Source organism: Gymnoscopelus braueri, assembly GCF_963280865.1.
Source record: "Gymnoscopelus braueri genome assembly, chromosome: 13".
NCBI lineage: Eukaryota > Metazoa > Chordata > Actinopteri > Myctophiformes > Myctophidae > Gymnoscopelus > Gymnoscopelus braueri.
The window spans coordinates 11,134,611-11,146,179 of NC_137615.1; the positions used below are offsets into that span (position 1 = coordinate 11,134,611).

The 11,569-nt window shown below is 43.6% G+C and overlaps 1 protein-coding gene across 4 annotated transcripts in view; it reads right to left on the bottom strand.

Moving 5' to 3' along the window:
- rfx1a (regulatory factor X, 1a (influences HLA class II expression)) overlaps nt 1–11,569 on the bottom strand; it is a 30,530-nt gene that overhangs the window by 6,557 nt on the left and 12,404 nt on the right. For 2 of the 4 annotated variants that reach the window (XM_080446747.1, XM_080446750.1), the window contains exons 6-15: nt 10,642–11,098; nt 7,253–7,434; nt 5,831–5,950; nt 5,082–5,203; nt 4,796–4,914; nt 3,846–3,955; nt 3,371–3,522; nt 2,720–2,817; nt 2,435–2,584; nt 339–547 (exon numbers count right to left, since the gene is read on the bottom strand). In XM_080446747.1, the coding sequence (XP_080302873.1) occupies nt 339–547; nt 2,435–2,584; nt 2,720–2,817; nt 3,371–3,522; nt 3,846–3,955; nt 4,796–4,914; nt 5,082–5,203; nt 5,831–5,950; nt 7,253–7,434; nt 10,642–11,098 (1,719 nt within the window). The remainder of the gene's footprint in view (nt 1–338; nt 548–2,434; nt 2,585–2,719; nt 2,818–3,370; nt 3,523–3,845; nt 3,956–4,795; nt 4,915–5,081; nt 5,204–5,830; nt 5,951–7,252; nt 7,435–10,641; nt 11,099–11,569) is intronic. The other 2 variants (XM_080446749.1, XM_080446748.1) reach the window with 2 other exon arrangements.

The following is an 11,569-nucleotide window of genomic DNA, read 5'->3' on the forward strand; positions in this document are numbered from 1 at the left end:
TCGCGATGCGACGCGTTGTAAGCTTGTAGATCGGCTATTTTCAAATAGCCTATGTATAAAATTGGGCTGAAGTGGTCAATGTATGTTTTATAATATAATAATTTGTATCTGCAAAGTAGCTAGTAACTAAAGTTTTCAAATAAATGTAGTGGAGTAAAAGTACAATATTTGCCTCTGAGATGTAGCGGAGTAGAAGTAAAAGTATTGGAAATTGTAAATACTCGAGTAAAGTACAAATACCTCAAAATTGTACTTAAGTACGGTACTTAAGTAAATGTACTTAGTTACTTTCCACCACTGACTCATCTTCACATTACGTTTTCTCCGCTCTCTCTCACCTGTAGAAGGACCACTTGAGCAGGAAGAGCTTGGCGGCCTTGGGGAAGGCGGGGCTCTGCTGGTAGGGCTTCAGGACCTGGGAGACCACGCCGTCCAGCCAGGCGGCCCACTGCTCCAGCGAGTTCTGCTGCTGCAGGGTCAGCTTGAAGTCCTGCTCCAGACGCTGCACCACGCGGTCTTCACACCGACACACCCAGGATGCCTGCTCCTGGACGGGGGGGGGGGGGGGGGGGGAGGTGAGGAGGGTAAGTAGGGCTGGTAAATTAATATTAGATATTCAAAAAATATATATATTTTTTTATACTAATAATATTATTCGAATATATTCGAATATCTGCCAACTTTTAACCCATTAAAGGTATCATGACATTCATTTTCACTTTTTTTATTTTCAATGTTTTATTTGGGGTTTTATGACCTCAATTACACCCAAAAAACCTGAACTTAGAACATTCAGTGGATTTTCTGTCGTCTGGGGTTTTCTGAATACTTAGGCTGAAAAGTAATCTGAGCTTGGCCCTTCGACAGTGAGGTCACAGTCGATTAATCCCGCCCACTCTCCTCCTCGCCCCTCCCCTCCCCTATCCTTTCCTTTGGGGGGGGCGGAGCAGAGGCGATGATTGACAGGCAAAATCCCTCACCAGCGACACCCGCAGGCAAAGATTTCTTTTTTCATTGCAGTTGAAAAGGCTTTAGAAATGTGAGAGAAAAACACCTGCCATGGATCACTGGAATGGAATTTTCACTTAAAACTTTTTGTACACTTTTGAAGGACCAGGACAAAGACTTTGAATGTGGTGTAAAAGTGAATGTCATTAAACCTTTAAGACCTGAAGCCGATTCTACATGTCTCCTAAATCCCAACAGTTTTCTAAAAAAAACGTACGTTTCTATATCAGTGGTGCTCAATCTTTTTCATGTCAAGGACCCCCAGAATTATACGTATTTGACCGCGGATCCCCCATCTCCAAATATTTTGTTCCAGGGACCCCCCCAGAAGCAAAGATTTGAGTTAAAAATGTTCGCTTTAAAAAATATATTATATTCAATGATTTGCACATTTTCACAATTTTTCGAAAATAGCAGATCTACAAGCTCGTAGCGCGGCACTCGGTGCCGCGCTACGAGCTTGTAGATCTGCTATTTTTGAATAGCCGAAAGTGTAAAATAATGTTTTTTTAGCTCAAATCAAAAAATGACACAGTTCCAGGTCTTAATGGGTTAAGACCAATATTCGAATATCATTTCTGAGGAATGTAACCAGCCCTAGTGTGAGGAGAGGACAGGAGGTGGGACCACTTTCAACCCGGCACCCCCTATTTTGGGCATGTCACTGTAGGTTTTCACTGTTTGTTTTATTTGCCCAAAGACTTGTCCCTGTCTACCAAAACAAACGGTGAAAACACCCAAATACAGCGAGAGGGCAGTGTGTTTCTGCAGGTTAACACCACCACACTACTCCTAGTGGCTGATTACTGCTGGTATAGAGGAAAATATTGGTAAAAATGTATTTGTTGTTTTGTTATGTAAACGCAGGGCAAAGTCACATATAGGGGTGGGACGATATGGGTATCTCACGATACGATATCTGTGGTGATATTAGGCCCTCGATAACAATAATATCACGATATTCGATATAATGCGATATCACGATATATTGCATGAAATTTCACCAACGATATATCACGATAGACCTTGTATTCAATTCATAAACACATAAAATAGCACCAAACAGTTCAAAATCATCATCACACAAATGCAGAGTCTGAAAAAAACGTATCACAGAATGTTTTAATTTTTTTTTTTTTTATATATATATTTTTTTTAATATCGATATTTTTCGGCAGTATATCGATTATTTATCGCGGGAGGAAGTATCGCGATATATCGCGATATCGATATATCGTCCCACCCCTAGTCACATACTATGCCTTTAAGTCGCTAAGCAGTGGACAGCTGCCAGGTGTGAACGTGTGTAACCATGCGAGTGTTAAATACGGCGTTGCTGGTAAAACTATCAAGCATGTTCAGTTCCCCATCACATGCTATGTACAATACATGATACATAAATGATACATGCAGAGATCAGGCAGACCTGTACGTTGGCGAAGTCGACCCGGTTGAGGTCGGAGAGCATCTGGTTGATCTGGGCCGTGTTCTGCAGGACGGCGCGGGCCGCCTGGGCCAGGTGGTTCAGACTGGTGTAGCGACGCAGCGTCTGGGCAAACGCGCTGGCTGACGTCACCTAAGGGAGCACACACACACACACACACACACACACACACACAGCCATGAGGAGGATAACGTGCGAGGGAGGGAGGACGTGTCACCTCGACACGTGACATGGCCAAGGACACAAAACACATAACCAATAGTGTACCTTGATGCGGACCATTTCCTCTGGGATGTTCATCATGGCGTTGGTCAGCCAGCTCTCCAAGCTTTTGGCAAAGTTTCGAATGGCTTGCGTTAAGGCACCTGGTGACAGGAGCACATGTCTGTCATGTCCGGTCTTTTTTGTTGCGACACTGTCGTACAATGAAGTATAAATGTGGGCCTAAGTGGTTAACCCATTAAGACCGTCACTTTTTGATTTGAGCAAAAAAAGCATTATTGTACACTTTGGCTATTCAAAAATAGCAGATATACAAGCTCATAGCGCGGCACCGAGTGCCGCGCTACGAGCTTGTAGATCTGCAATTTTTTAAATGTATTATGAAAATGTGTGCGAATCTTTAAATATATATTGTTTTAAAGCAAAAAATATATACTAAAATCATTGCTTCTGGGGGTCCCTGGAACAAAACATTTTGAGATGGGGGTCGGTGGCCAAATAAATATAATTTTGTAGGTCCTTGACATGAAAAAGTTTGAGCACCACTGATATAGAAACATAAGTTTTTTCAGAATACTGTTGGGATTTAGAAGACATTCGTAGAATCAGCCTCAGGTCTTAATGGGTTGTGGATGTAATGGATAAATAATTGCTAAGAAAAGACTGGATAGTGTTGCGGCCCTACGGTGTACGTACTGGGGATGGGTCTGAGGACGTCGGGGATGAGGATCTCCACCAGGGCCTGGTACAGGCTGTTGTCACAGTCTCGGCTCCAGCGGAGCACCGGGTCGTACTTACATAGCAGCACCAGGCACGACTTCGGCAGACGCTTCTCTGACTCATCATGACTGGGGGAAAAAAGAGAGAAATAAATAAATATTAAATAACAATATCACAGCTCTATCATTTCTCTTGACTGAGCTGAAGTTTTTAGGTCATTAGCATATTTTCTAATCTACATTTGCAAATAATTTTAATTGTTTTGAAAATGTGCCCAAAATAGAGACACCAGGGTTAATGTGATCAAACTTGCACCAACTTGTGTGTTTAAAGTGCATGTGTACCAGTACATCGTAAAGGCTGCTTTATGTGCGTTAAGTGCCTGTCTCTGTGTGTGTGTGCGTGTGTGCGTGCGTGCGTGCGTGGCCGTGCTGCGTGCGTGCGTACTCACACAGCCAGTGTGGCGCTGTCTCCAACGAGACTCTGGCTAAACCTCCAGAAGGTCTTCCACAGCGTCTCTACCAGGGTGAATTGGAGGTTGACTATCACGTCCAGTATAGCCTGAAGGAGAACGACACCACATCACCTCATGATAAACGGCTGTACAGCGGGACGGACATTCTGACCTGAGCAAACGGACTGACAGAATTCAATAATAATAATAATTTGCTCCCCACTCTTTGGTGTAATTTTTTGTCACTGTATATTTTCACATACGTGAAATTTGTCCTCTGCATTTACCCATCCTGTAACTATATTAGGAGTACAGTACTCAGGGACACTGCACTGCTTATTTCCATCATAACACCACATCAATAATTTGGTCTGATGTCAGTGAAAAGGTGGAATTGAAGCTCATTTATTAGTGATGTTTCAAACCACACTGGTCTTTCTCAGATGCCTGCATGTGAGGGTGAATGACTTTTCCATTTCATAGAAACCATCTCAACTCGACTTGACTCGCTTTGTTCTCCACTTCAGACAGCACCCGCTACACAATGCTAAAGTTAAAGGTAATGCTATCTCTAATGCTGTGTAATGCTCTATTTAACCTGCATAGTTCAACAACAAAAACTTTCTTAGCCGAGAAATAGGCTGTGCAGTTGCACAATATTGATTCATACCACATTTACTGTACAGTGGTTAGTTAAAAGATTTGCTAACAGTATTCGGGATCTTCCATGCAGTCTAGGGAAGTCCATCCTGGCGCAATTACGTAATGACGATTCACACTAACCAATCAGTTGTCTGCAGTGCTTTCACATCACCTTTTGGTATCACCTCATCTCACTTGGAACGTCAAAACAGCCGATCTACAAGCACACATCTACAAGTGTCCCGCTGGTGGCACGTTCTGAGCTTGTAGATCTGTCGTGAAACTGAGTATAAATCAGGAATTACCTCACAGTGTTCCCTATAGACCAGCTGGAAGCTCTTGATGTGCTCCAGCTCAATGCCCTCTGGCAGAGGTTTCCCCTGCAGGTCGATGTCGGGGAACTCTGGCAGCGCTCTGGATGCATCTGGAAAACAACAGTAATGTTCACGGATCACTCACAAAGCAATACACACACACAAACCCGGGGTATGTATTCATCACTGCATTAGGGGTGCAGCAGGTAATCGCTAATTGATTATAAAACAAAAAAAGCTAATGGATTGTTTCCATTGTGGTCCACTAACAACTGACCCAGGAACTGCTGGTACTGCTGCACCTGGCCGCTGATGTCAGTGAGCTGCTGCTGCTGCTGTTGTCCCGCCCCCGACGCCGTGCCATTGGTCATCCCCTCCACCTTCTGCACCTGCTTCAGCCTGACGGGACACGCGGTAGACCAATCAGGATCAAGGGTTTCGTTTCTCAGACTCCTGTACGACTCATGGCTCATGTCAGCCTGTGAGATGTTTACACACTAATATATGGAGCTTGGGCAGAGATAGGACTGAGATAAGCTCTCGTCATAACCTCAGATAATGCAGTTATGTGTGATTATTGAAGATCCTAATGGACAAGCTACAGAAGAGAAGACACAGTAGAACACAGTGAGAGACAGAGAGAGGATCTGGTCGTGTGAAAAACAAAATGAATGTGTGTGTGAGTGTGTGTGTGTGTGTGTGTGTGTGTGTGTGTGTGTGTGTGTGTGTGTGAGAGAGAGAGATGAAGAGGGAAGAAGTGGGAAGAGCCGCAATGACGCAATAAGGCATAACGATGAAAGATGCAATTAACAGTATCTCACGAGCTCCGAGCAAAAAAAAAGAAAAAGAAAAGAACTGAGAACAACACTCTGGAGGGTGAGAGCAAAAAGGAAGTGAAAGAGACTGAGGCGAGATAGGTGAAAGACCTTCGAAGGAAACACATCGATACACACGCACACCCACACGTTTGTGTGTGCGTGTGCGCGCACGTGCACAACGCGTGTGTGCTTTGTGTGTAATATGTACCTCTGTTTTTGTGAGAACGGCTGCTGCCTCATGGCCAAGTGCTGTTGATCCTCCATCAGACGGAGGAGAGAGGAGGTGGCCTTGATCCTCAGCCCATAGTAGTGGTACTTAGAGTTCCCTCTGTGGAGAAAAAAAAAGGGACAGAGTTGGAACCACACGGTAAAACTCTAAACTCAGAGAGCGTACAACTGGAACCAAATGGACCTGTAAAGCGTCCATTTGGTTCCGGTTGTACGCTCTCAGAGTTGCAAGTGGATAAATCGACACTGAGGATCTTGTTGTGTAGACGGTTTCCACGTTGTACTGTTGCTAGGAGAAACGTGAAAAACCTGCGTCAACATCCTGTCAGCTGCTTACATTTACAAAAAAGCCCTTCATAGCAAATTCAACAACTTTTGCTAAACTCGTAAACACCATCCACGCTGGAACAATGTCTGTTATTGTTGTCTGCGCCGTGCATGTTGTCTTTTTCTGTTTTACTGTGATTTACCGTGATGCGTTTTAACCAGCCTTTGAAGCCGAAGGAAAAATCCCCCCCCCCGTCATGGACAATAAAGATGATCTTATCTTACACCACTAGGACATTTTAAATGGTAGTAATGCTACTAATAATGAATAAGAAAAGTTATTCTGGCCATTTCGTGAAGGCTATTAGCGATCTAACTACCTAACAGCCCCTTCCTCTTATAGTTTATGTCGTTTCCTAGGGCAACGGTTCCAAACAGGAAATTCACAAAGGCAGGAAAGGTCATGACAGTGGTGTTATAGTCTGTGCGCGTGTGTGTGTGTATATGTGTGTGTGTGTGTGTGTGTGTGTGTGTGTGTGTGTGTGTGTGTGTGTGTGTGTGTGTGTGTGTGTGTGTGTGTGTGTGTGTGTGTGTGTGTGTGTGTGTGTGTGTGTGTGTACCTGTATTAGTATACTTGTGTGTGTGTGTGTGTACCTGTATTAGTATACTTGTGAGGGCTAAATGTCCCCCACTATTATAGTAGAATTTGAGAAATACACATTGTGAGGACCATGTTGTTTTTATGGTTAAACATACATTTTTTCAGGCTTGATTTATACTTATCATCAAGCTTCTTTTACTGACAAATCTTTATGAATGTATGGCAGCTGGAGCTGTTGAACAGAACAAAATTCCTTCTGGATTAATACAGTATATATATCCATCTATCTATCTAGTTGTGTGCTGCTGTGACGCACAATCTACAACCTCACAACGCATCGCGGTGTGACGCGTTCTGAGCTTGTAGATCTGCTATTTTGGGTGTTTAAAAGTGGCACAAAGAAACCTAAAGACATTACTATCCCAAAATTCCGATGTCCTCACAAGTGTTGCAATGCAAACGTCACGTGTGTGTGTGTGTGTGTGTGGTGTGGTGTGTGTGCGTGTGCGTGTGCGTGAGCATGCATCTTTATACCGCGTTCCCAGGCGCCGCGTGCGGAGCCCCATGAAGACGGATCGGATGAGTTTGCCGAAGGACGCTGCGTTCACGGGCTCCAGCTTCTGCTCCTGGCAGTGCAGCAGGTAGTGGCAGTAGAGGGTGGAGCGCGGCAGACTCACTCCTTCAGCCGTCTCGTAGTTGTCCAGCAACCACTGTACCTGACACACAGGCAGGGACACAACAACAACACAACACAACACACAGGCTGGAGCAGTTAGCAAACACCTGGAAGAGTTAAACGTCCGTCCGAGGCGTGCACAAACACACGCACGCTAGGGCTGGGCAATTAACATCATTAAGATACCTGGAACGTTTCTGTGTCATTTTTAGATTTGAGCTAAAAAAGCATTATTTTACACTTTGGCTATTCAAAAATAGCAGATATACAAGCTCATAGCGCGGCACCGAGTGCCGCGCTATGAGCTTGTAGATCTGCTATTTTTGAAAAATCGAGAAAATGTGTGCAAATTTATATATTTATATTCTTTTAAAGCGAACATTTTAACTCAAATCTTTGCTTCTGGGGGGTCCCTGGAACAAGATATTTTGAGATGGGGGTCGGCGGCCAAATACATATCATTTTGGAGGTCCTTGACATGAAATATTTTGAGAACCACTGTAGAAACATGTGTTTTTCAGAAAACTGTTAGGATTTAGAAGACATTAGTAAGAATCGGCCTCAGATCTTAATAGGTTAACTGAAAATACATCGAAACCAATATTTAGAAATATAATTGTTGTCTTCTTACACGTATATCAACAAATCAACCCCAAAAAATCGAATAGATTTGTATAAAAAGGCTATTAGTCAGATTAACCACTTAACCATGTATTATACTTTGTTGCACAGTGCAAAAGTAGCGCAAATAACCGGTCTAACTCTGCTATTTTCACTATTTGTTTAAGTAATCGTTCAATAATCGTAATAGTATTGATTTGATTTGAAGTCATGTCGCCCAGCCCTAACAGACGCACATGCACACGTTGAACGTGCATGCTTGCGAGCAAGCATGTGGAAAATGCACAGTGAGTATATGTACACACACAGACAAACACACACACACATACACATACAGTACATTCAAATACACAGACTGACAAATCAACGTTTAATTCACATTCCTACACAGTAAAACATCCTCAGTGTTAATGTATTTATAGCGTTAAATTAACGCTGAGGAATATGCAGCATAGGTCTGTGATAAAATAAATGACAAATACATTCATTCGCGTGCCGTGGCATACAACGCTGGTATGCAATGACTTCATGAGCTGAGCTATTGATGGAATCCAAACATTGATTGCTCAGTGGTATCATATGGTGGCGGTATGATGAATCTGTGATGCAAAATACAAGGTTGCAATCGTTTCAGGCAAAAAAAAGAAACGTAATGAAAGATGTCCCATAACACATGCATTGTAATGATATGAAACTTGATGAGGTCATGGCTTTGCTCTCGATGTGGAGGAAATCACAGTTAAAAATAACGTATGTCGCATCGTATGTTTAGCACAGCCGTGCAAAGAAAGAATATATCTCTGCTGTCCGGCAGAAACCGGCTGACTCCAGGCGTCCGCTGGCCTAGCGGCCGAGGCGCATATCATATATGCTGGTAATCCAGCTTGACAGCGTGTCGCGGGTTCGACTCCCGATCCCCGGCCACCTTTGCTGTATGTCATCCCCCCATCTCTCTCCCCATTTCCTGTCAGCCTACTATCCTATCACTAAAGGCAGAAAAAGACCCAAAAAATATCTTTTAAAAAAACAAAAACAAAACAGCTAACTCCAAAATGTAAATTTTTCAGGAAATGACAAAAACAAAACAAAAAGTGGAGTTTTTGTCTAAATTAGCAAAATGGACCTCAAAGCTCACAATGAGGTTGGAGGTCAAAAGGGGGTGGAGCCTGGAGTCAGCAAAACCAGCTAACTCCACCCCCCTTTGGTGGACTGGGTTTAGCAGAAAGTTTGAGGATCCAACGGAGTTAGCTGGTTTTGTCAGAAGCACTTTTTAATACTTTTCATTGGTTCAATATTTGTGAATATGGAGTTAGCTGGTTTCTGCCGGACAGCAACGATATTATATATGCATTATGCATAAAACCTGTTAAAAATACAACCTACAGCCAGTGGTGGAAGAAGTACTTAGATGTTTTTCTTAGGTAAAAGTAGCAATACTACAATTAAAACAAGTACAAGTCCTGTATTAAAAAATGTCCTTGAGTAAGACTAGAGTAAGACCTTGAGTAAGTATTTATCAAAATATACTTACAGTACCAAAGGTAAAAGTACTCATTATGCACAATGGTCCACTTCACAATTATATTATTGGATTGCAATTAATAATGCCTGAACGTGTGTATCACTAGAACGGTGGGGCTAATTTTAATAACTTGATGTCTTGCTGGGTAGCTTAACCTATAGTAATACATGATCATTTATCAGTTAATGTATGTTTTGCATTCCTGATCTAAATCTACAACCTAACATACACAAGCTGTCAAATAATTGTAGTTGACTAAAAAGTACAGTGTTTGTCCCTGAGATGTAGTATCAAATATTGAGACATGGAAATGCTCAAGTAAAGTAAACCTCAACATTCTACAGTACAGTACAGTACAGTACTTTAGTAAATGCTCTTATAATTACTTCCCACCACCAGTGGTGGAAAAAGTACTGAAATTCTTTACTTAAGTAAAAGTACCAATACTGCAATATAGAAATACTCTGTTACAAGTAAAAGTCCAGAATTAGAAATTTACTTGAGTAAAAGCACAAAATGATTGGCATCAAAATGTACTTAAAGTACCAAAAGTAAAAGTACTAAATATTTGAAAATAGCCGATCTACAAGCTCACAACGCGTCGCGATGCGACGCGTTGTGAGCTTGTAGATCTGCTATTTTCAAATAGCCTAGGTTTAAAATAGGTTTAAAGTGGTTAGTGTATGTTTCATTATATCATAATTTATATCTGAAAAGTAACTAGTAACTAAAGTTTTCAAGTAAATGTAGTGGAGTAAAAGTACAATATTTGCCTCTGAGATGTAGTGGAGTAGAAGTAAAAGTATTGGAAATTGGAAATACTCAAGTAAAGTACAAATACCTCAAAATTGTACTTAAGTACAGTACTTAAGTAAATGTACTTAGTTACTTTCCACCACTGCCCACCACTGCCCACAGCTATGCGTTTATGGCCCCAAAACAGAGCACCTTCACCCGACTTTTAACTGTGCTTTCCACTCGAACAGAACTTAAAAAAATGACATCATCAGCGTGCGCCACCGGTGGGGTTTGCGTGTGTGTGTGTGTGATAACACAAAAAAAGGGAAGGAAGGGTAGATTCCCGCGCTTGGCGCCTCTGCATACCTTTTTGTCTGCCGACGGCACGCTACTCTCCTCGCCCTCCGTAATACTCACAGTGACCGGGGAGGCTCGGGCGGGCGTACTGTGTGAGTAGCTCTGACCGGCGCTGCCCCCCGCGCCCCCGCCGCTGCTGCTGCCCAGCATGTAGCCCCCCTGGATCACGTAGCTGCCGGCCGCACCGCCGTTGGTCCCCGCCCCGTCCCCCGACCCGTTGGCGGTGACCCCGGCGGTCACCACCGTGGCCCCCGCCGCCAGCGCCGCCGCCCCCGGGGTGGCGCCGGCGGGCTGCGCCACAAACATGGACACCCCGCCCGACGTGCCGGCGGTGACGGAGACGGTGAGGGGCGTGCCAGGGGTGGAGGCCTGTGAGACGGAGGTGGACGTGGCTTCGTAGTACTGGGCGGCGGCTGTGGTCTGGGTGTACAGCGCCGCGTCCGTGTACGAGAAGCTGCCTGAGCGGCTGGAACGAGAGGGTCGGGGAGGAGGGAGCGTTAGGGCGACAGGAAGCAAAAAGGGTCCTTATGTTGCGTTCACACTGGCGGCTACAAACGGTACAAAACTACAAAGCAACGTGTCGTTCACACTGGCAGCTACAAACGATTAAAAACTACAAAGCAACACAGCATACTGTATCTGTTGCGGAGTAGCTATTTAACCCATTAAGACCTGAGGCCGCTTCTAAACATTTTTAAAATCCTAACAGTTTTTCGGAAAAAAATGTAAAATATTTTTCACGATTTTTCAAAAATAGCAGATCTACAAGCTCGTAGCGCGGCACTCGGTGCCGCGCTATGAGCTTGTATATCTGCTATTTTTGAATAGCCTAAAGAAATCTAAAAGTGACACAGATGCGTTCCAGGTATTAATGGGTTAACTGCTGCACAACACGCTAGTTAATGCAATCAAGCATGCGTCTTGACGAGTGAGAAAA